The following is an 18777-nucleotide window of genomic DNA, read 5'->3' as shown; positions in this document are numbered from 1 at the left end:
GTCATTTCCAGCAGAGGAAATAGCAGACCTATGGAAGGATGGGGGAGCTGCAGAGGAGGCCAGGCTTTTCAAGAGCTGGAATGTCATACCCAGGAGTTTAGGGGCTTCCCTGGTGGCTCAGAGGTTAAAGCATCTGCCTGCAGTGTGGGAGACCCGAGTTTGATCCCTGCATCGGGAAGATCCCCTGGAGAAGGAAATGGCAACCCAGTACTCTTGCTCAGAGAATCCCATGGACGGAGAAGCCTGGCAGGCTACAGTCCATGGGGTTGCAGAGTCGGAAAGGAGTGAGCCACTTCACTTTCACTTTCACCCAGGAGTTTGGAGTTGAGCCTGGTCTTTGAGGACCTGGGGACTGTATAGTGTTTTATTGTGTGAAGTCAGGAAGATGGGAGTTGCTTGCGGAGGGGCCTAGATGGGGCAGATATGGAGCTAGGACAAGGCCTGACTGCAGAAAGAGGGAAGGCCTTGCTCTGGAAGCCCTGTTCTCTGGCCTCCCCACCCCATCTGTTTGCCTGAGGCTGCAGCAAAAACAAAGAAAGAAAACACTCAATTGGCAGGAGATAAGCCCAGATAAGAGGCTGCCTTCCTCTGGAGGAGGCAGGCAGTCAGCCCGGGAAGCGCCAGGAAGCTGGGAGAGGCCTTGAAGAAGTGCCAGCCTGACCCTGCTGTAGAACCCAGCCGCACCCTCGCTGCGGGGTCTCTGCCACTCCATGCTGTCCCAGGGCAGGAGGGGGAGGCGTGGAGCAGGTCCTCCAGGCTGGCCGAAGACAGTCTGCCCTAGAGGGTCCATGGCCCCCCTGCCTCCAGGTCAGGATGTCTTGACTTAGCTGTGACCTCAGTTTCCTCATCTGCAAAACAGGCATAACATCTCCCTCACAGGGAGGAGGGGGATGTAGTGTCTCCCTTGCATGTGCTGTGACCATCAGCACCCCCTTTCCCAAGGGTCACTTCCAGGCCCATCTACTTCCTGTCTATTGCTGAGAGCCCGGGTCCCCTGATGTTGGGCAGGTTTTGAGCTGCCCACCTGCACCCCTAGCAGGTCTATCCTCTGATAACGGAATCAACTGCCTGTGTGGCCAAGAGCAGCCTTGGCGGAAGATACTGGGTGCTTGGGTCATATCAGGCTACAGGAAGAGGGGGCAGGGGAGGCTTCCTGAAGCAGAGGCCTGAACCTCTATGATGGGAGGACAAGAGCCCAGGAGGGAGAAAAGTAACTGGAGTAAGGGGTGGGGGAAGCAGAGTGAGAGTCCAGGGCAGAGGGCAGAGAGGCGGGAAAGCCTGGGGGAGGCCAGAGGGCCTCTGATGTCAGGTCACTGGCAAAACCAGGCAGTTCCTGGGCAAGGATGTCTCAAAACCCTTTGCTGGGGCCCTGACCCACAATGTCCACAAGCCCATTTTATAGATGAGAAAACTGAGGCTCCAGAAAAAGCAGAACCAGATCTAGGGCCCAGAATCCTCTCCAGTACTGCCCCACCCCAAACCACACTGCACACAAGGTCCCTGAAATCCACGTTTATTCACATAAAAAAAAAATACCCAAAGGAAAGAGAAAGAATGTGACTTCCCGTAGCTCGAAGGCTCCACCCACTGTTCCCTGGGGAAATGAGGGAGACAACTCCCACTCTAGGGTGTGGGTGTCATGGGGGTGAGGCCCTTCTGGCCCAGAGTGACCCACCCAGCACCTTCCCTAGGACTGAGGGCAGGAAGGAGGGGCTGGGGACTAATGGGGCTCCAGGGGGGTAAAAGGAGGGAGTTAGTGTGGGGTGCTCGCCCTGGTTTAAAAAAATAAAATTTCTAAAGATAAAAAGTTAAAAAAAAAAAAAGCATTTAGTGTCTTAGCCTCCTGCCCTCCTCCCAGCGCCCACCCTGGCCTGGTGGCCACCTCTTGCTCAGCCAGTTCAGAGCTTTGTAGTCTCCTCCTGGCTCTCTGAGTCAGCGCCAGGCAGGTGCCCGCTGCTCCCAGGCGCGTGACCGTTGCTGGCACAGGCGACCAGATGCCCGTCCCCCAGTCCCTCCTGTGTCTCGCCCAGCAGACTCCAGCGGATCTCCTGGGGCAGCCTCTCCCGCTGCTCCTGACACTCCTGGACCAGCTGGGCCAGCAGCTGCAGGAGGAGCAGCGTCAGAGAGGCCAGGTCAGGCCACCCAGTGCTCTGCCCACCTGCCGCCTGCCTGCCCCCTCACCTACGGCCTCACCTTGGGCTCCTCTTCCGCCAGCTGTTGGAGGATCTGCTGCTGCCCAGCCACAAGGCGTTCCTGCCGCTGCTTCTGGGCCTCCTCCAGCTGTGCGTGTGTGGGGGGCAAGGGTTCACACAAGGGTCTCTAAGGGAGGGGCCCGGGCCCCAGGGTTCTGTGTGGGCATAGAAGTCATGCAGACCCTCTTTCTGAGCAAGGAGGCAAAGGTTCCTGGGACTATGTGACCAGGGTCCTGAGATGACTTTTAACAGCAAATGTTCCAGACCCACAGAGAAAGGATCTGGAAGCCCCTCTAGGGCGACGGAGCACCAGGTTGGCACCCAGGATACCGGTTTAGGATGACTGAAGGAACAGGGGTGGGTAGGGTGGCACCTGAGCTTCACTCACCCGACGGATGGAGTTGACCGACTCAGTGATGTGCCGACGGTTAATCTCTGTCAGTTCCCTGCACGAGAGCAAGGAGGATGCGCTCAGCGCCCAGGGACCCACCCGGCCTGCCCAGCACGCAACTGGCTCCCAGCCCTGATGCCCTTACGCCTCCTTCTTATGTTTCTCCCTGGTCTTGGCCTCTGAGATACTGTTATGGCGTTTCCTGTCCAGGATCTTCTGTAGTTCCTTCTTCTCCCTGGAGGAGCCAGTGGGAGAACAGGCAGGGTCAACGGCAGGACAGGGGTGTGTGTGTGTGTGTCTGTGTGTGTCTCTGCCCACCCGTGTGTGTGTGTGTGTGTGTGTCTGTGTGTTTCTCTGCCCACCTCATGGCACCAGGGAGTACCCCCGCCCTCTGCCCACGAGATCCCAGCCTTCACCTCTCGTTTATCTCCTTCAGTTTCTTCAACTGAGTCATGTGAGCGTCCAGGACAACCTCCCTGAGCTTCAGCTGAGCCTACAGACACAGGTGGCCAACAGGTGACCCTGGGCTGACAGGCCTGTCCCAGCGCAGGCTCTGCCCGCCCCCCGCCCCCCGCCGCCCGCCCCTCACCTGCTGCAGGTGCTCCAGCCTCCGCTCCGCCTCTGTGTCCGCCTGGGCCTCCCTCAGCTCTAGCAGACACTGCACCTGTTTCTTCTGGAACTCTTGATACCTGCTCACCTCTTCCTCTTCTGCCCTCTCATCCTCCCCGCTTCTGTGGGGAGAACCCCTCTGGATAATACTCAGGTCATCACATGGACCTGGGCCGAGAGGGCAGGGGGACAGAGCAGGTGCCCGCTGGAAGTGACAGATACCAGCCCAGACAAGTGGGATTGGTTATGCCAAGGAGGAGGCCCATTAGCTCCATGCAAATGTTAGGAGCCTGTCTGGGCAACAGCCCCTGGAAACATGCTCTTATGGGGACCTCAAAAAAGGTATCCCTCCTGGCGGAAAGGGGCTTCCCTTGCGGCTCAGCTGGTAAAGAATCCGCCTGCAATATGGGAGACCTGGGTTCGATCCCTGGGTTGGGAAGATCCCCTGGAGAAGGGAAAGGCTACCCATTCCTGTATTCTGGCCTGGAGAATTCCATGGACTGTATAGTCCATGGGGTTGCAAAGAGGGTTGGAACCAGAGTCCTCTGTCTTCCTTGTACCAAACCTCCTTCCTGGGGGTCAAAAGGGCAACCCTGGGCCATCCATCCATGCCCACCTAGTGCAGAAACCCTCATATTCATATTCACATTCACATCCACGCACAAAGCACATGGGCAGGCGGGACACTCACAGGACACTGGGCCGCTGTCGGCACCTGCTCCCCGCGCGGGCCTGGGCCAGGTTGTCGAGCAACCGGCGCGTGAGGGCAACGGCCTTCCGCTGATGTTTCTTGTATAGCTCCCGGAAGTCTCGCTCTTGCCGGCTCCGGAGCTTCACCAGGGCCTTGTGGCCTCGGAGCTCATCCAGCGGGGCCGGAGCCACCTCTGTGGACAGCAAAGGCGGGCTGGGCTGGGGCAGACCACCCCTGCCGGAGCACCGGTTCCTTCCAGAAGGAGCCCTGCCCCCAGGACAGGCCCACCCCCTACCTGAGAGGATGCTGGCGATGAGATCATCACGCTGACCTGGAAAGCAGAGGCAGGGCTGGCTGTGAGAAGCTGGAGAAGCACAGAGCTATTCCCCTCCCTCCGCCTACCCCCAGGCCACCCCTTACCTGGGCTGCTGATGGAGGAGCTGATGGAGGAGCTGGTGGGGGAGGTGGCTGGGCCTGGGGGCCAGCGCGGGGAGGCGTCCAGTGGGCTGGGCGTGGGGTTTGGGTTCAGTTGGTACCCCAGCTGCTGAGACTGGGTCTCCTGGCTTGTCTCTGGGCCAGCCTGAGCCTGTGAGGACGGGGTGGAGAAAGTAGAAGGCTCTATGCTCGTTCTAGAAATGCTACTCTCTCCAGACCCTCCTTTTATTTTTTTAAATATTTTGGGGGAAGGGAGCCACACCATGAGGCTTGTGTAGGACCTTAGTTCTCCAACCAGGGATCAAACCCGGGCCCTCAGCAGTGCAAGTGTAGAGTCCTAACCACTGGACCACCAGGGAATTCCCCCCTCTCTAGACTCTCGGTCCTTTACAACCTCCCTCAGCCCGTGGCCCTGGACTCCTCTCATCTGTCATGTAGGGCTGTGAGAATAACTTCATGAGAACAAGATACACATTTCTAACCCCCTTTGGCACGTGGGGCATGGGGACAAGAACGTGAGATCATGTCTCTAGGATGCCAGGCCTTATTGCATATGGTTAGGAACTTCTAGATTGTTCTGGAAAGCCCTGGCCCAGCCCCAAGTTCCCTCCTGTCTCTGAGTCCCCCTCCACCCTTGCCCACAGCTGCTCATCTTCCTCGATGCTTAGCTCCTGATTAAATCAACGAAGGAAGTGACCGCAGAGGGGGCACTAGTCTCTCCCGCTAATAACTCCAGGCAGCCGGCTCTCTTCCCTGCTGCCGCAGGTCCCCAGGGGACCGGGCCTAGATGTGCGGCAAGCCTCTGCTCCTGACCCCTCCCCGCAGAAGCCACGGCTGCCTCATGGCTCCCAGGACCAGGCTTGAAAAGCTTTTAGGGCTTCCAACTGCCCTGGTGAAGCAGCTGAGCTCTGCACCCTGGCTTTGAGCCTGCCAGGAGCCAGAAAAATTCTAGCACTGGACAGTCCCGAAGGCCTTTCTCATGCAGAAGGGATTTCCACCTCCTTAAAATGTGCGGAGTAAGCCCAGGCAGCTGAGCCTCCTGAACGAGAGAGCCCAGGAGCCCCAGCCATGCAGCGTGGGGGAAGGGTACTGAAGGTAGAGCCCAGGGCTGAAGGGACAGCGTGGGTGAACCCTTGAAGCTGGCATTGGCAGTAAGCAGGGAACAGGCCCCTCGGGGAGAAGAGTCCTACCGCCAGCTGGGACTGGCATGGGCGGTGCAGACGGAGGAGAGCGGAGAAGGCTGCAGGGTGCTTCCCCACCAGTGCTGGGCCCAGGGGTCAGCTCTGACCACTCCCCCACCCTGACCCCCAGGGTCCAGGTGAGCCTGAGCCCTGCTGCCTCCTGCGTGTCAAGAGCTCAGGCAGACAGACCCCTCCAGGCATCACTATGCCTGCCCCTGACCTGCCCTGGCTCACCTCGCTCTCCCCAATGAGGGCGGCCAGCTGCTTTGCCCTCTGGTCCATCAGGCTGACATGCTTGATAGGGTTGATCAGGGCCTCTGCATAGTCTGCAGGTGGAGCGGCAGAGGGCAAGGGTCTCAGAGACAAAACCCCTGGACCCACACCCTCCCCAGCTCTGGTCTCACGCAGGGACTGCAAAACCACCTTCAGATCTGTTTACCACCCACCTGGGGCCACCAGTCCCAGCCACTCCCAGGCCCTGGTGGTGTCCTTGTCCCCACCCTCCCTGCCTGGCCTGCCCCACTCCAGCCCCCCTGTGGCTCACCCTGGTGGTCATCGGGGATGTAGTCGGAGGCCTCGGTGTAGATGAGCAGGGCTGGCAGGCACAGCGGCTGGTTGGCCTCGTTCCGCAGGCAGATGTAGTGGTACCCTGGGAGGGCGGGAAAGGGGCTGAGCACAGGTCTCCACACACTGTGCCCCCCTAAGTGCCCAGAGCCCAGATGGCCTCACCTGAGCGGATGGCGGAGACAGGCAGGATCCGATGCCCCACGAACTTGCCCCCCTCCTCAAAGGCCGCGATGCGCAGCGAAGCCAGCGTGGGCAGCACCACCTGAGGGCCCAGACTGGTCTGAGCCACAGCTGACCATGGCCAGCAAGGCCGCCATCCAGAGTGGGCCCCTGGACCACGTGACCCGACCACAGACCATCAGTCACCATTGCCCTGAGCCAATGATGGACCCACACCTCCGCAGCCTGGCCAGAAGTGGCCAGTGTCTCCCAGAGCCCTGAGTCCAGAGGACAGGGAGACAGACCCCCTCCAGGCATCATTATGGTGGGAAGGGTCTGGTCACTGCCAACTTAGCACCTAGAGCAAGCCACGCATCTGAGACTGAGGCCGAATCCTCAGCAGGCCCATCCATCTGGGAGGTGGGGAGAAGCTGGGATGAGCTTGCGGCAAGTCCCTCCTGCCTGGGAGAGGGGGTGGGCTGTGCCCCCGGGGGGCTGAGGGACCTCCTGCCGTCTCAGCTTCCTGTCCCCCAACCCTGACCCCACAGAGGGCAGGGAGCTCCAGCCTGACACGCAGACAAGCAGGACCTGGGGTGACAGGCCTAGCCTCGGCACCCCCACCTCTGACCCCCGACCACAGGGTGCTCCTGTTCCCCCACCAAGAGAGCCCGGCAGGTCTGGGGCTCACCTTGGGGAAGTCGAAGGGCTCCTCATCCCACACGGGGTTGAACGAGTTCCCCTGTGAGGTCCGTGTGCGGTACTTGCGCCGCGTATCAACGGGGAGCCCGAACATGTCCACCTCCACGTAGATGCCCACCTTCCTGTCGGACAGGAACTGCCCCGAGATCACCTGGGGGGCCAGGAGGGTGAGGAGGCTGCTCAAAAGTCCTGACCCCGGGACACCCTGGCCTGCACCCTTCCCGGCCCCACCTTGACCCGCACGGCATTGGCTACAATGCCATCCACGATGACTTCGGTGAAGGGGTCAAAGGACTTGTCTGGCCGCCGCATGAACTCAGGCTTGAGTAGGTAGCCACTGCGCCCATTGTACTCGAACACACCTGCATTGAGCTGCATCGGCACATCTAGGGGAGCGACATGGGGAGGGCAAGGGTCAGCAGGTGGAATAGGGTCAGGGTCAGGAAGGACACTGCCATGCAGTGCAGTGGGGGGACCAGGGGTCATTCAGGTCAGATCAGATGGCATCCAGGATCCAGACTCTGGGAAGACAGGACAAGGGGCCAGGTCTAGCATCAGCCAAGATCAGGGGTTAGGGTTAGACGAGGTCTCAGTTGGATGTGGGGATCTGGGATTGGAGTCAGAGGTCCCTGCAGTCAAGACTCATAGGGTCAAGGGACAGAAGTTCGTGAGGCTGGGGGCCAGAGGTCAAAGGTCAAGGCAGGGCAGCACTCACCCAGGGTCTGGAAGTTGAGTGCAACGAGCTGGCAGCCCACGTTCCAGAAGAGCTGGGGCATGTAGTTGGACGAGTCCACGCGCGTGCCCTTGGGGTAGATGCGGCTGAGCTGCTGCTTGTTGTATCTGAGGTTGACGGTCAGGGACCACAGGCAGGTACTGGCCCCGCGTCCTGCCTTGAGCCGAGTGCTCCAGGCCCATCCTCGGCTCCTGTAAACCCACCTCCCGGCCTTGGCTCAAGCTGCCCCTCAATCCCCACTTCTCAGCCTAGGCCCTGGGCAGTCTCCCAGGCCCACTCCCAACCCAGACAGGGGTGCTCGAGAGCCAGGAGGGGTAGGACCACCCGAGCCTGCCTCCCCGTGAGCAGCCCCACCCCGGCCTGCCAGACAGCCGGCGCGGAAGGATACTCCACAAACTCCATGGGGCTCTTGGTCAGTTGCTCCATGGCCTTGGTCTCCACGAAGGATGACATCTCGAAGCACTTGTTCCTCTCTGCGGGGTGGAGGTGGGAGGGGATCAGGCCTGGCAGAGCCCTACGGCCTCCCCTTCCCCCACCTCTCACCCCACTCACTTCGAGCAGCCTCGAAGGACTTGAACTTGACAGGCTCGATGTAGTTGACGAGTGTGGACATTTCCTCAGTGGCGTTGACCTCACTGCTGGCGGTGCCCTGTGGCCCCCAATCGCAGGGTCACCGGTTCCGTGCCCCCCAGCCAGGAGTTGGAAGTTCCCTCACCTGCCCCCGCACCACAGAAGAGGTGCTGACCCTCTTCCCAGCCCTGCAATCACACTGCCCAGGGGCTCCTAGCAAAGATCCCAGCCCGAACACGGCCTGTCCATTGTAGTTCCATGCACCCCACAACCTTCCCTCTGGGCCTTGATGACCGGGCCCTGGACCCCGGACCCCACCTTCCCGGTCTGCCGCCTGCCCCCCTGATCCTTGGAAGCTGGAACTCCTCAGCCAACCTCAGGGGTTCAATTATTCACATGAGGGTGAGCCCCCAAATTCCAACCCCCATTCTCATTTCCAGCTACCACCTCGCCACCTCCTCTTGGGTACCTCACAAGGTCCCTAAGCCTTGCAACCTGAGTTCGCTCACCTTTGCCCACACCTGTCCCCACTCTGGGCCCCTCCCCAACCCAGTCTCAGCGCTGACCTTTCCTGTCACCTCCCTTTCCCAGAACTCAGTGTCCCCCCTCCTCCACACTCTCTGGCCCTGCCACAGGGCCTTTGCACAGTCCCCCTTCCTCAGTCCGCTCACCTAACGTCCTCGCCGAGGTCCAACTCCCACTCCTCACCCTGGTTCTGCACCCTCACTCACCCCTCCCAGCCCACATCCCAAACACAGTTTCACACTGGCTTCCACACCTGTTTACCTAAGACCCTCCCCCACTCCACACACACCCCACATGTGAACTCTGGGAGGGCAGGCGGACCCAGCACTCAGGGCTGTGCCTGGCACAGTCAGGGCTCAGCCCACTTGGGAAGTGAAGGCATGCCGCCGCCCCCTCATCCCACTCGCAGGCCTGACCTCATCCGTGGTCGGCTTTTTGGGGTCCGTCTGTTCCTCCTCTTCCTCATCCTCTTCCTCATCCTCCCGGTAGGCAGGTCCAAGAGCATCAGGGCCCCGCTGCAAACCCTCCTCCCCCAGAGATTTCCGAGGCTCCAGGCTAGGCTTCTCGAGGCCCGCCTCCTCCCCATTGCTCAGGCCTGGGCAGCTGTCAGAGCTGGGGGACCCTGCAGAGGACAAGGCCATGGAGTCAGGGGTCAGGGCACACAGTCGCTCAGGAGCCAGGAAGGGTTGGGCCCGGGGGGTGCAGAGCTGCCTCATGGAGTCCAGGGGTACTCTCAGTGCAGCGTGGCTGGGGAGAGGGGGGAGGTCAGGAGTTGAATGGGATCAAACCCAGTGGTAGTGTAGAGGGGTCAAAGGTCAAAGGTCAGGGTGCAGATATAACTCCAGGGAGATGTAACTCAGGGAGATAGGTAGGGTGGCTCAGAAGGGTGAGAACTGGGATACAACAGCCTTGACAATGGGCGTGAAGGATGATAAGGTGGGGTTCCAAGTCAGGGGTCAGTTAGGGCCACACCCCGTGAGGGGGCTTAGGGAGGTGAGCAGTCAGGGGTCAGATGGAAGAGGGACTTCAATAAAGCGAGGGGTCCAGGGTGAACTGAAATGAGGACTTGCTGGGAAGGTACACTCAGAAGTGGTGTCAGGAGAGAGATGGTTCACTGAGGTCAGAGGTCAGAGGCCTGAGGCACAACCTGGTTGAGGGGGAACACCTCTGTGAGGTGTTAGCTGGAGGGTCAGGAGGGTCAACCACATCCCACTGGGGTCAGGAGTCAGAGGTCCCATACTCAGCCGACAGGTGGCGAGTGTCTCGAGAGGGGGGAGGTCAGGTTGGGAGCAGAAGGCACGTCCCCAGGGAGGGCTGGGCTCAGGGAACTGGGGGCTTAGGGTCGGGACTGGGGTCGGAGGTCAGGCCAGGATCTCACCGAGCTGGGGTGAGGAGGGCTCGGTGGTGGCGGAGCTCTCGCTCAGGGCCGAGTTGCTCTGCTCCAGTGGCCGCTTGCGCACGGAGCTATCAGGGACGCCGCTACCCAGTCGGTGCCGCTTCTTGTTCTTCACCAGGATGCGGCCCATCAGGTCCTCGGGGCTGGGCAGAGGGACGCCCGGGGCCAGCTGGTGGGCACAGACAGGTCAGCGTCTGCTGGGCGCCCTCACCCTCATGCCCCACCCCATCTCTGAGCCGCATACCGGGTATTTGTCCAAGGGGTCGATGAGCAGCGCATCCCCAAAGATGGAGCGGCAGTACTCGGCCATCTTAGCCTGTTGTTTCGCCCTGTGGGGCCAAGGTCAGAGGTCAGAGGTTCCTGGGGTGCAGCTGATGTCCCCAGAGTGGGTCAGAGGCCGTCAAGGTCACCAAAAGGGTCGCTCTCTCCCAGGGTCAGAGGTCACAGGAGCAATCCAACAGTGCCATGGTGAGATGGCTGTCCCTGGGTCCACGGGGACTCCCCCCAGCTGGGATCGGGGTCCCACTCACGAGTCCACGTGGTTCTCAAAGGAGAGGATGACAGGGTAGGGCGAGGTCTTGAAGGCGGTCTCCGCGATGGCCTCGAGCACGTCTCTCAGCGGCACCTCCGTGGTCATGGTGAAGCCGTGGGTGATGAACGGCTCCTCCTCGGGCGGCCGCCCCTTCCACACGTCCAGCTCCACGCAGCGGCAGCCCCACAACAGCGCCTGCCGGTACATCTCCACCGACGAGGTTCCGGCCAGCTGCCCCGCTGGGGATGAGGCTCCATCACCACCAGTGCCTGGCCAGCCTGGCTCCTCGCCCTTCTCCCCAGGCCTGCGCTGAGCTGGGTGGGGCCGCGCCGGGGACGCAGAGCCTGGGTTGAGGCCTGGCCTGGGCTCGCTTTGTCTGGCCAGCTGCTGACCGTGCCTTGACTCACTGTGGAACTGGCACCACCTCTCCCCAAAGCCCCAAAGCCAGGCAGTCAGCACCCACCACCACTGGCTGACAGGTGGGGCCCTCTACCTCCAAGCCTCACCCCCTCTCAGATGAACTCCCATCACCCCCATCCCACCGGCCTGAACTGGGAGTTATCCTCAACACCCCCACTGCCCCTGCTTCCCTTTCTTCCCTCCACAGCAGCTGCCCTGGGACAGCCTCTGTCACCTCCTCCCGGGGACAGCAGGCCCCTCCCCACCTCCCATCCAATCTCTGCGGAGCACCAGGCGTCATCCTTCTAAAAACATACCAGGTCACCTCCCCCTGCTCAACACCTTGCAAGAAGCCTTCCCAGTCACTCAGGATCAGTGCAAATTCCTTCCATTCTTTCTGTGCCTCCAGGGTCCCTCTCATGGATACCTGACCCAACTCCCACCCCACCCTGCCCCACCCCACCTCTTGGCCTCCTTTCAGCTTAAGAGCACCAGGTGGTCTCCAGATCCAGCTCCCCGCCCCCCAACATACACAGGCTGTCCTTCACAGGGCAGGTGCAGGCCTCAACCCTTCCCCTGGGGAAACCTATGCAGAGAAGCTCGCTCCCCAGGACAGGCTCGCCATTTCCAGCTTGCTTCCCCAGCATGGGCCACCCCAAAGGGAGGGAGGCAGTCTCAGGATCAGAGGGCAGATGTCACGCCAGGAAGGGTGCGCTCACCCGTGAGATAGGTGTTGTGTGAGGAATTGATGAAGTAGGCGCTGAGCGGCTGGGTCATGTCTGCGCTCAGATCCAAGGCCTCAAGCGGCAGAATGCCGTTCTCCTCACCTCCCAGGTAGCGGCTGAAGCCCTCCATGGACATCTGGTCTGGGGGACAGGTGGGGTCAGTAGGATCGGGGGGGCCCTCCCGCCTTGCCCCCAACTCCCGTGCTGGCTCACCTCGCTCCAGGAACTGCTTGTTGGGCTCATACTTCTCGATGAGCAGCCGGGCCTGGGAGGGCCGCAGGGGTGGGTACAACACTTCATTGAGCCGCGGGTCCCGCTGCTTCTGGTTGATGAAATCCATGAGCTGCTCCAGCGTCAGGTAAGGTTTGCCCTTGGCACCTCTGGAGGGGGCGGGACGCCATGTTAGGCTGGAGCCTCACCAGCCCGTTTCAAACCCTCACCTGGGGAGGAGTCGGAAGGCTGGTGCCTAGCTCCAGAACCCTCTGATGGGGATGGGGGCCAGTCTCAGCCCCTCTGGGCCTCAGTTTCCCCATCCGCCTTCCTGGCCAGTTGGTGCCGGCGCTAGTATCAGTAAGGGCTTTGGAAGCCACCAAGGGTTTGGCCCACCACACCATGCCTGCCTGCAGCTCCTGGGCCCAATCTCAGCTCCAGCATCACCCACGACACATCTGAGCCAATGCATTTTGGTCCCCAGCGTGGGGGACCTCCTGCTGTCTCAGGAGCAGCCCTGGCCAAGAAGGGTCAGCACAGAACTGTCCACAGCAGGGCCCCAGGCAGCCCTGAGCACAGCCACAGCCCAGCACGCAGAGACCCCCAAGAGCTCCGCCTCCCCTCCTGGGACTGGAAGGGACACCAGCGCCGGGAGAGGCCAGACGCAACACACAGGGGCTGGTAGGCAGGTCAGCCCTGCTCACATCTCCAGCAGGATCTTGTCAATGTCCGGTCGCAGACACAGCTTGTTCAGGAACCGCTCGAAAATTTCCAAGGAAAACTCGTCAGGCCGGATGGACTCGCTCTAGGGGCCAGAAGTGGAGAGTCAGAAGCCAGGGACAGCCGGCCCTCAAAGAGCAGGCGCCCACTGTGACACCCCCCAACCCCTGTCCCCAGCACCCTCACTCGGTTGAAATTGAGGCCACAGGATTCCAGCGCAGTTTCTACCCGTTTCTTGTCTGCTGAGAACATCTTCAGGATGCTGAGCAGATGGGAGGGGTTAGGGTCAGTGGGGCAAAGGTCACCAAGGTCAGAACAGCAAAGGAGATGCTGAGGAGGGAAAGGGGTGCTCACTTCTTGACTGGAATCCGTCCATCCTGGTTCACCTGCAGCTTCAGCTTCGTGTATCTGGGGAGACAGGTGGGAGGGTCACGCCCTGGGACAACAGCCACCTGAACCTGCCCCCCCATGCACTCCTGCCCCCCGCTACCCCAGGGCAGGCCCAGGACTCACGCTTTGCGCAAGAAGGTGTTCCGGGAGGCGTTCTGAGCCAGGATGTTCATAGCCAACTTGAAGAGCTCCTCGGACCAGACCTAAGGGGTCAGGATCCAGGGGCAGGGGGTGAGTAGGGGACAGAGGAGCTGGCTCAGCCACTGTCAGATCCACAGGAAATGCTTAAAAACCGCTTTGTCAGAGGATGATTTAAAAAAGGGGCAGAGGACAGCCTAGTACACAGCAGGTGCCTGCTACGTGATGGCTAACTCAGCAAATGAGGCGGTAGCTCCCCCAGGCCCAGCCATCGATCCCAGCCCACCTTTGCTGTATCATCCTGCACGGCCATGAAGTTCAAGAATGTTGTATTCACCGGGTCTGGCCCGGCCACCACTGTCATCAGCTTCTCCTCCAACCGGGCATCAGGGACCCCAAAGCCCAACACCTCCCGGATCTTGGGGTCCTGAGTAGGTGAGAGCCAAGGGTGAAGAGGGCTGTCCCCCTCCCCCATTACCTGACTCCCACCCATTACCTGGGCCCCTCATCACGCACCTTGGGCAGGCGGGCGTAGCGGCCCGTCCTGGTGTCCCTGATGGAGCTGATGTCCAGTGTGTCCACCTCCTGGGGAGACCAGGTGCCAGGGTGGGTCTGACAGGCTCCAGGGTGGGAGCCGGGAGCCCCCAAGCTCCCCACCCGGGCCAGGGAGCGCTCACCCCCTGCTGCAGACCCAGCCTTAGCCCCTGTTCTTAGCACTTCCTGTCCTGGGAACTGGGGGAGAGGTCAGGCAGCAGCGGGGCCCCGCCCCCAAGGGCAGAGCCAGGGGGTGGTGTCGGGGGTTTGGGGTGGGGGGCCCTGGACCCCAGCAAGCCGCGCCAGCGCCGTCCTCACCATGTTGGGTCCCGTCCAGTACAGGAAGAAGCCACTGGAGTCCACACGCAGGGTTACCAGGTTCCGACTGGAGGCCTCCTGGGGATGAGGCGGATGGCAGGGGTCAGGGAGGGAGGGCTGCTGCCCAGGTTTGGTCCCTGGAACCCTGGGCCCCTCCACTCCAATCTTTCGGCCAGTGAGCAAAGATGACGGCTCAGCCAGGCCACAGGTCCTCCGTGGCTCCTTTCAGTCCTCAGGACAGAGTTGAGCTCCGAGGCCCCTCCCCAGCCCCACCTTCTTCTTGCCCTAAGACTCTGCCACATGGACCACTAACTATCCATTCCCCATCTCCAGGTTTTGCATCATTGTCCCCATGCAGGGATATCTTCCCTTCTTTCTCTACCCACGAAATCTGATCCGCCTCCTTGGAGAAGCCTCCCCAGACCCCAACCCTGGGCTGTTTCCTCATAAGGTCCGAGAAGTCCTCGGTGACTGAAGCCCCCACAGCCCCCTTGGGAATATTTATGGAATGAAAAAAGAGGGTTTGGAAGCCTGACCTTCATGGTCCTCTGTGTCCCTCGGGTCCCCAGGACAGCCAGCCACCCCTTATACCGGCTTCAAAGTCCATTACTCCCCCACTCTGTATCCCACTGGAGCCCCACAGCTTCGAGGCTCACCCCACCCATCTCACAGCACAAACTAAGTACCCTTGGACAGGTACGCATCCTGCCCTCAGGCCCAGACAGTGAATTCAGCCCTCACTCAAACAGCCCTGGCCGGTGGGAGGGCAGCAAAAGAGTGCCCTGGCTCCATTTCCGAGAAGAGCCACCCTGTGTGACTCAGGACTAGCAGCGGTGGGGAGGGGGTGGTGTCACCAGAGGCTCAGACTCAGCCCGGGCCCAAGTGACCAAGCAGCCACAGGCAGAGCTCTCCTGTGGTTCTTTAGTTGCTCAGTGGTGTCTTTCTTTGCGACCCCTTGGATTGTAGCCTGTCAGTCTCCTCTGTCCGTGGGATTTTCCAGCCCAGAATGCTGGAGTGGGTTGCCATTTCCTTCTCCAGATCTTCCTGACCCAGGGATCGAACTCGCATCTCCTGCATTAGCAGGCACTGGCAAGCAGATTCTTTACCACTGAGCACAAGGGAAGCCCAGAACTCTCGTGCCCCAGACCAACAGAAGACCCTGACTCACCCTGGTGCCACTCCCAGGTTACTGCTCACCGGTGGTCAGTACAACAGCTCACCCTCCCTTCTGCTTGCCAGGTACAGGTTGAAGCACTCGCTGTCTAGGAGCTCACTTAGTTCTCTTAACATCCTATGAGGTTTGCGCTACTGTTCTTCCCATTTTACATGTGAGAAGACTGAGGCACAGAGAGACTATGCAGCTTTCCTAAGGTCATAAAAGGAGCCAAGATGTGCATGCAGGCAGTATGGCTCCAGAGCTTCCCTGGCAGCTCAGACTGTAAAGAATCTGCCTGAAATGCAGGAGACCCAGGTTTGATCCCTGGGTCCAGAAGATCCCCTGGAGGAGCAACCCACGCCAGTATTTTTGCCTGGAGAATTCCATGGACAGATGAGCCTGGTGGGCTACAGTCCATGGGCTCACAAAGAGTCGGGCATGCCTGAGCGACTAACACTACTAATAAGGTTCCAGAAGCTTTCCTGGTGGCTCAGCGGTAAAGAATCCACCTGCTAATGCAGGAAATGTGGGTTCAATCCCTGGATCAGGAAGATCCCCTGGAGGAGGAAAGGGCAATGCACTCCAGTATTCCTGCCTGGGAAATCCCTTGCCTGGCAGGCTACAGTCCATGGAGGGTCCGACAAGACTGAGCAATGAACAACAATAACAAGTATGGTTCCCGAGTCCCAAGGTTTAGGAATCCGGGAACCAGGACCTCTGCCAAACTCCCAGCTGCTGGCCTCAGCCACCACGCCACCGTGAGGCCTGGGATTAGCCTCTGTTCTCCAGACTCAGTTTCCATCTGCGGGAGGATGGGGACTGCACTAGCCCCGCCCATCTCAGGCTTTGCTTAGGAAAGATGGGAGACTGAGCTGGAGGCAGAGGGGACAGCAGCTTGGAAACTTTTGGGGTGCTTGGGCCTCCCCACCTCAGTGGGCTGACACCCACCCTCAGCCCTTCTCTGGGATTGCCAACCCTGCCCTGGGGCTCAGGGGCCCCCAGTAGTGTGAGGGGCTAGTTCTGTGGGCACTGCCCCCAGGGCCTCCCTCTGACCCTCCTCAGGGGCCCGGTCTTCAAAGGCAGCTGGAGCCCCAGCCTCTCAGGCCCCAAGTCCTCGTCAGCAACCCCCACCCCACCCCCAGGGCCCTCTCCCTGTTCCCACTTCCTTATTTGGGTTTATCACACTGTAAGGAAAAGGAGAAACTTTTCCCTTCAAGCAGGCCTGGGGGGAGGGGTCTGCCCTAGTCCCAGGGGCGCCGGGACACCCTCTAGGGCACACCTGTTACCTCAGGCCACGCCCCCAGCCCCTCCCCCAGCTCTCACGCCTACCCGCCCCACCCAGCCGGAAAGGAGCCGGGAGTCTTCCAGGCCTCCGGCCTGGCTGGGAAGGAGCAGCAAGGAAGCTCAGGCCGGCGAGGAGGGGCCCAGGGGTCAGGGGAGGGGGCGCTGTGGAAACGAGCGTAAGGGGCCGGACCCGTCGCCAAGCCGCAGGTGGGAGCGGGGCCTCGGGGATGCACCAGAGGCAGGTCAGATAAAGGGGGGCCAGGATTTATTGGGGTTCAAAGTCCCGGTGCTAATGAGTGGTGAGCAAAGTTCCCCCGAGGTGGAGGAACTTGGGGGGCAAAGTCTCCAGGTGGGGTGACCTGGTACTCCCACCAGAGCGAGGAGCTGGGCTGGGATCCAGAAGCAGGGCAAAGGGGTGCCAGCCAAAACAGGGTGAAAAAGTGATGAATGGAGAAGAATGTTCAAACTAGGGTACGGGGAAGGGCAGGGTCCCAGAGGCACCCAGTCAGAATGGGGGTACGCTAAGCCAGTGTGGGGGCCATGGTTCTTGAGCCAGACCGTCCAGTGCCGGGCAGGGGTCTGGTGACCAGGCCAGGGTTGGGGGAACGAGAATTAGACGGGCAGGGAGAGGTGAGAAGGACGACTGAAAAAGCGGGGGCTAGAATTTATTGGGGTTCTAAATCTCCGAGCCAAGGAATAAATGTCAAATTTTCCGCAGAAGAGGGGCTGGACTGGCGGGTGGGGGACAAAGTCTTCCTTACGGGGACGACTGGGGACTCAAGTTTCCGGAGCGCAGCCAGGCTGGGATGGGGGTGGCGCGGTGATCAGGCCGTCTGGGCCGGGGGTCCCCGGCGTCTGGCGAAGCAGGCGTGACGGAGTCCCCGGATCTGGGCGGAGCAGGGGGCCCCTGTACTCACCTCGTCCCATTTGATGAACTTACTCCCGCGCCGCAGGGTCTCCACGACGGTGGGCGGCTCCAGCTGCAGCGCGTGGACGCCGGGCCTGGCGCCCGCCATAGCCAGGCCGGGGGCGGGTCGGGGACCCGCGGAGCCCCGACGGGGACCCGACGGCGCCGCTGCTCCCTCCGCGCGCTACCGCACGGCCCGTTCCGGCCCGGCGGCGTCTGCGCCCGCCCGCCCGCCAGTCTGTCCCGGACAGACCAGAGAATCGGCGGGGCCCGGCCGGGGCGGGGCGGGGGCGGGGCCGCAGCGGGACCGCCCCCTCCCACCGCGTCCGGCCGGCCCGCCTCGCGTCGGCTCCCCCTGGCGGCCGGGGCGGCGACTGCAGCCAGAGGAGGGATGGGACTCGGGCGCGCCTGGACTGGGGTGCTTCGCTGGGGGAACTCAGCTGAACCGGCCCGGGGTGGAGGGAGGGCGCCTAGGGACTGGGGTGCTAAGTCCCACCCAGGGGACTGGGTGTAGAGGGCGTGCTAAGTCCCACCCAGGGGACTGGATGTAGAGGGCGCTGCTGAAGACGGGCGCTGGGGTCAGCCCACTGAGGTTTCTGAGGGGCAGGGGCGGGGGTATTACCAGAGAGCAATACCTGGGCTTGAGGGAGAAGAGACCTGCCTTCCACCCCACTCCTGCAGCGTTTAGCTCAGTGCTGGAAAAGCCACTCCCACCCCCACCCCCACCCCCCCTGCCCTTACATTGCCTCACCCCCTCCTGCAGCAGCTCGGTCCCCCTCCCTGGGAGCAATTAGCAAGCTAATGGGCCTCCCGCCGCAGGCGCCCTCCCCCCATCCCTAGCCCGGGGAGGCCCGGCGCCTGCCGCCTCCATTGAGGACCCAAGTACCCTGGCTTTGTACAGCGAGCCCTGGAACAGCGCCCTTCTTGTTCCGCAGAAACCACCCCCCACCCCCCAGCTCAGCCTGGAACCTGTCCCAGTGGGGCTCCCAACTGCAAACTGAGAAGGGGACAGCTGGTCGTTTTGCCTGGAGGGGTCAGAAGCCTCCTGGGTGTCCACGAATTAGGAGGGTTGAGGAGGGGCTCTGCCACGCCTGGCCCACAGCAGGTGCCCTGAAATCTGCGGCGTGCCAGGGACCTGAGCTGGAAGGCGCATGGGCACTGAGATGGGTGGGGGCTACAGCCCCTCCCGCAGGGCTTGGCTGGGGGGGCTCCTGCCTGGGGGCCCCTGTGGGAGCCCCCCCAATACAGAGGCAGTAGCAGCAGCAGGTTTAAAGTAGAACTCATCCAGAGGGGCCAGCCAAGTCACCTAGAAACCC

At 61.3% G+C, this 18777-nt stretch overlaps 1 protein-coding gene across 2 annotated transcripts; it reads right to left on the bottom strand.

The window, feature by feature from the left end:
• Positions 1-1497: 1497 nt before the first annotated feature.
• PLCB3 (phospholipase C beta 3) lies at positions 1498-17727 on the bottom strand. 2 transcript variants are annotated; one of them, XM_070457557.1, is made up of 31 exons: positions 17472-17727; positions 14115-14192; positions 13779-13847; positions 13549-13689; positions 13248-13327; positions 13089-13142; positions 12921-12996; positions 12719-12819; positions 12018-12184; positions 11799-11945; positions 10679-10919; positions 10393-10477; positions 10131-10317; positions 9169-9374; positions 8210-8306; positions 8046-8130; positions 7640-7764; positions 7156-7310; positions 6914-7075; positions 6229-6328; positions 6044-6148; positions 5734-5825; positions 4304-4469; positions 4179-4214; positions 3884-4076; positions 3173-3314; positions 3000-3076; positions 2729-2818; positions 2581-2638; positions 2194-2280; positions 1498-2102 (listed from the first exon to the last, which is right to left on the bottom strand). In XM_070457557.1, exons 1-31 carry the CDS (start codon positions 17568-17570, stop codon positions 1899-1901), a joined length of 3705 nt encoding a protein of 1234 aa, XP_070313658.1. In that variant the 5' UTR covers positions 17571-17727; the 3' UTR covers positions 1498-1898. The 2 variants fall into 2 exon arrangements, with proteins under 2 accessions (XP_070313658.1, XP_070313659.1); XM_070457558.1 differs by having other exon boundaries at positions 3173-3311.
• Between the last annotated feature and the right edge of the window lie 1050 nt (positions 17728-18777).

Source organism: Odocoileus virginianus, chromosome 28, assembly GCF_023699985.2.
Source record: "Odocoileus virginianus isolate 20LAN1187 ecotype Illinois chromosome 28, Ovbor_1.2, whole genome shotgun sequence".
Classification (NCBI taxonomy): domain Eukaryota; kingdom Metazoa; phylum Chordata; class Mammalia; order Artiodactyla; family Cervidae; genus Odocoileus; species Odocoileus virginianus.
This window is presented reverse-complemented; position numbering and strand designations above follow the sequence as displayed.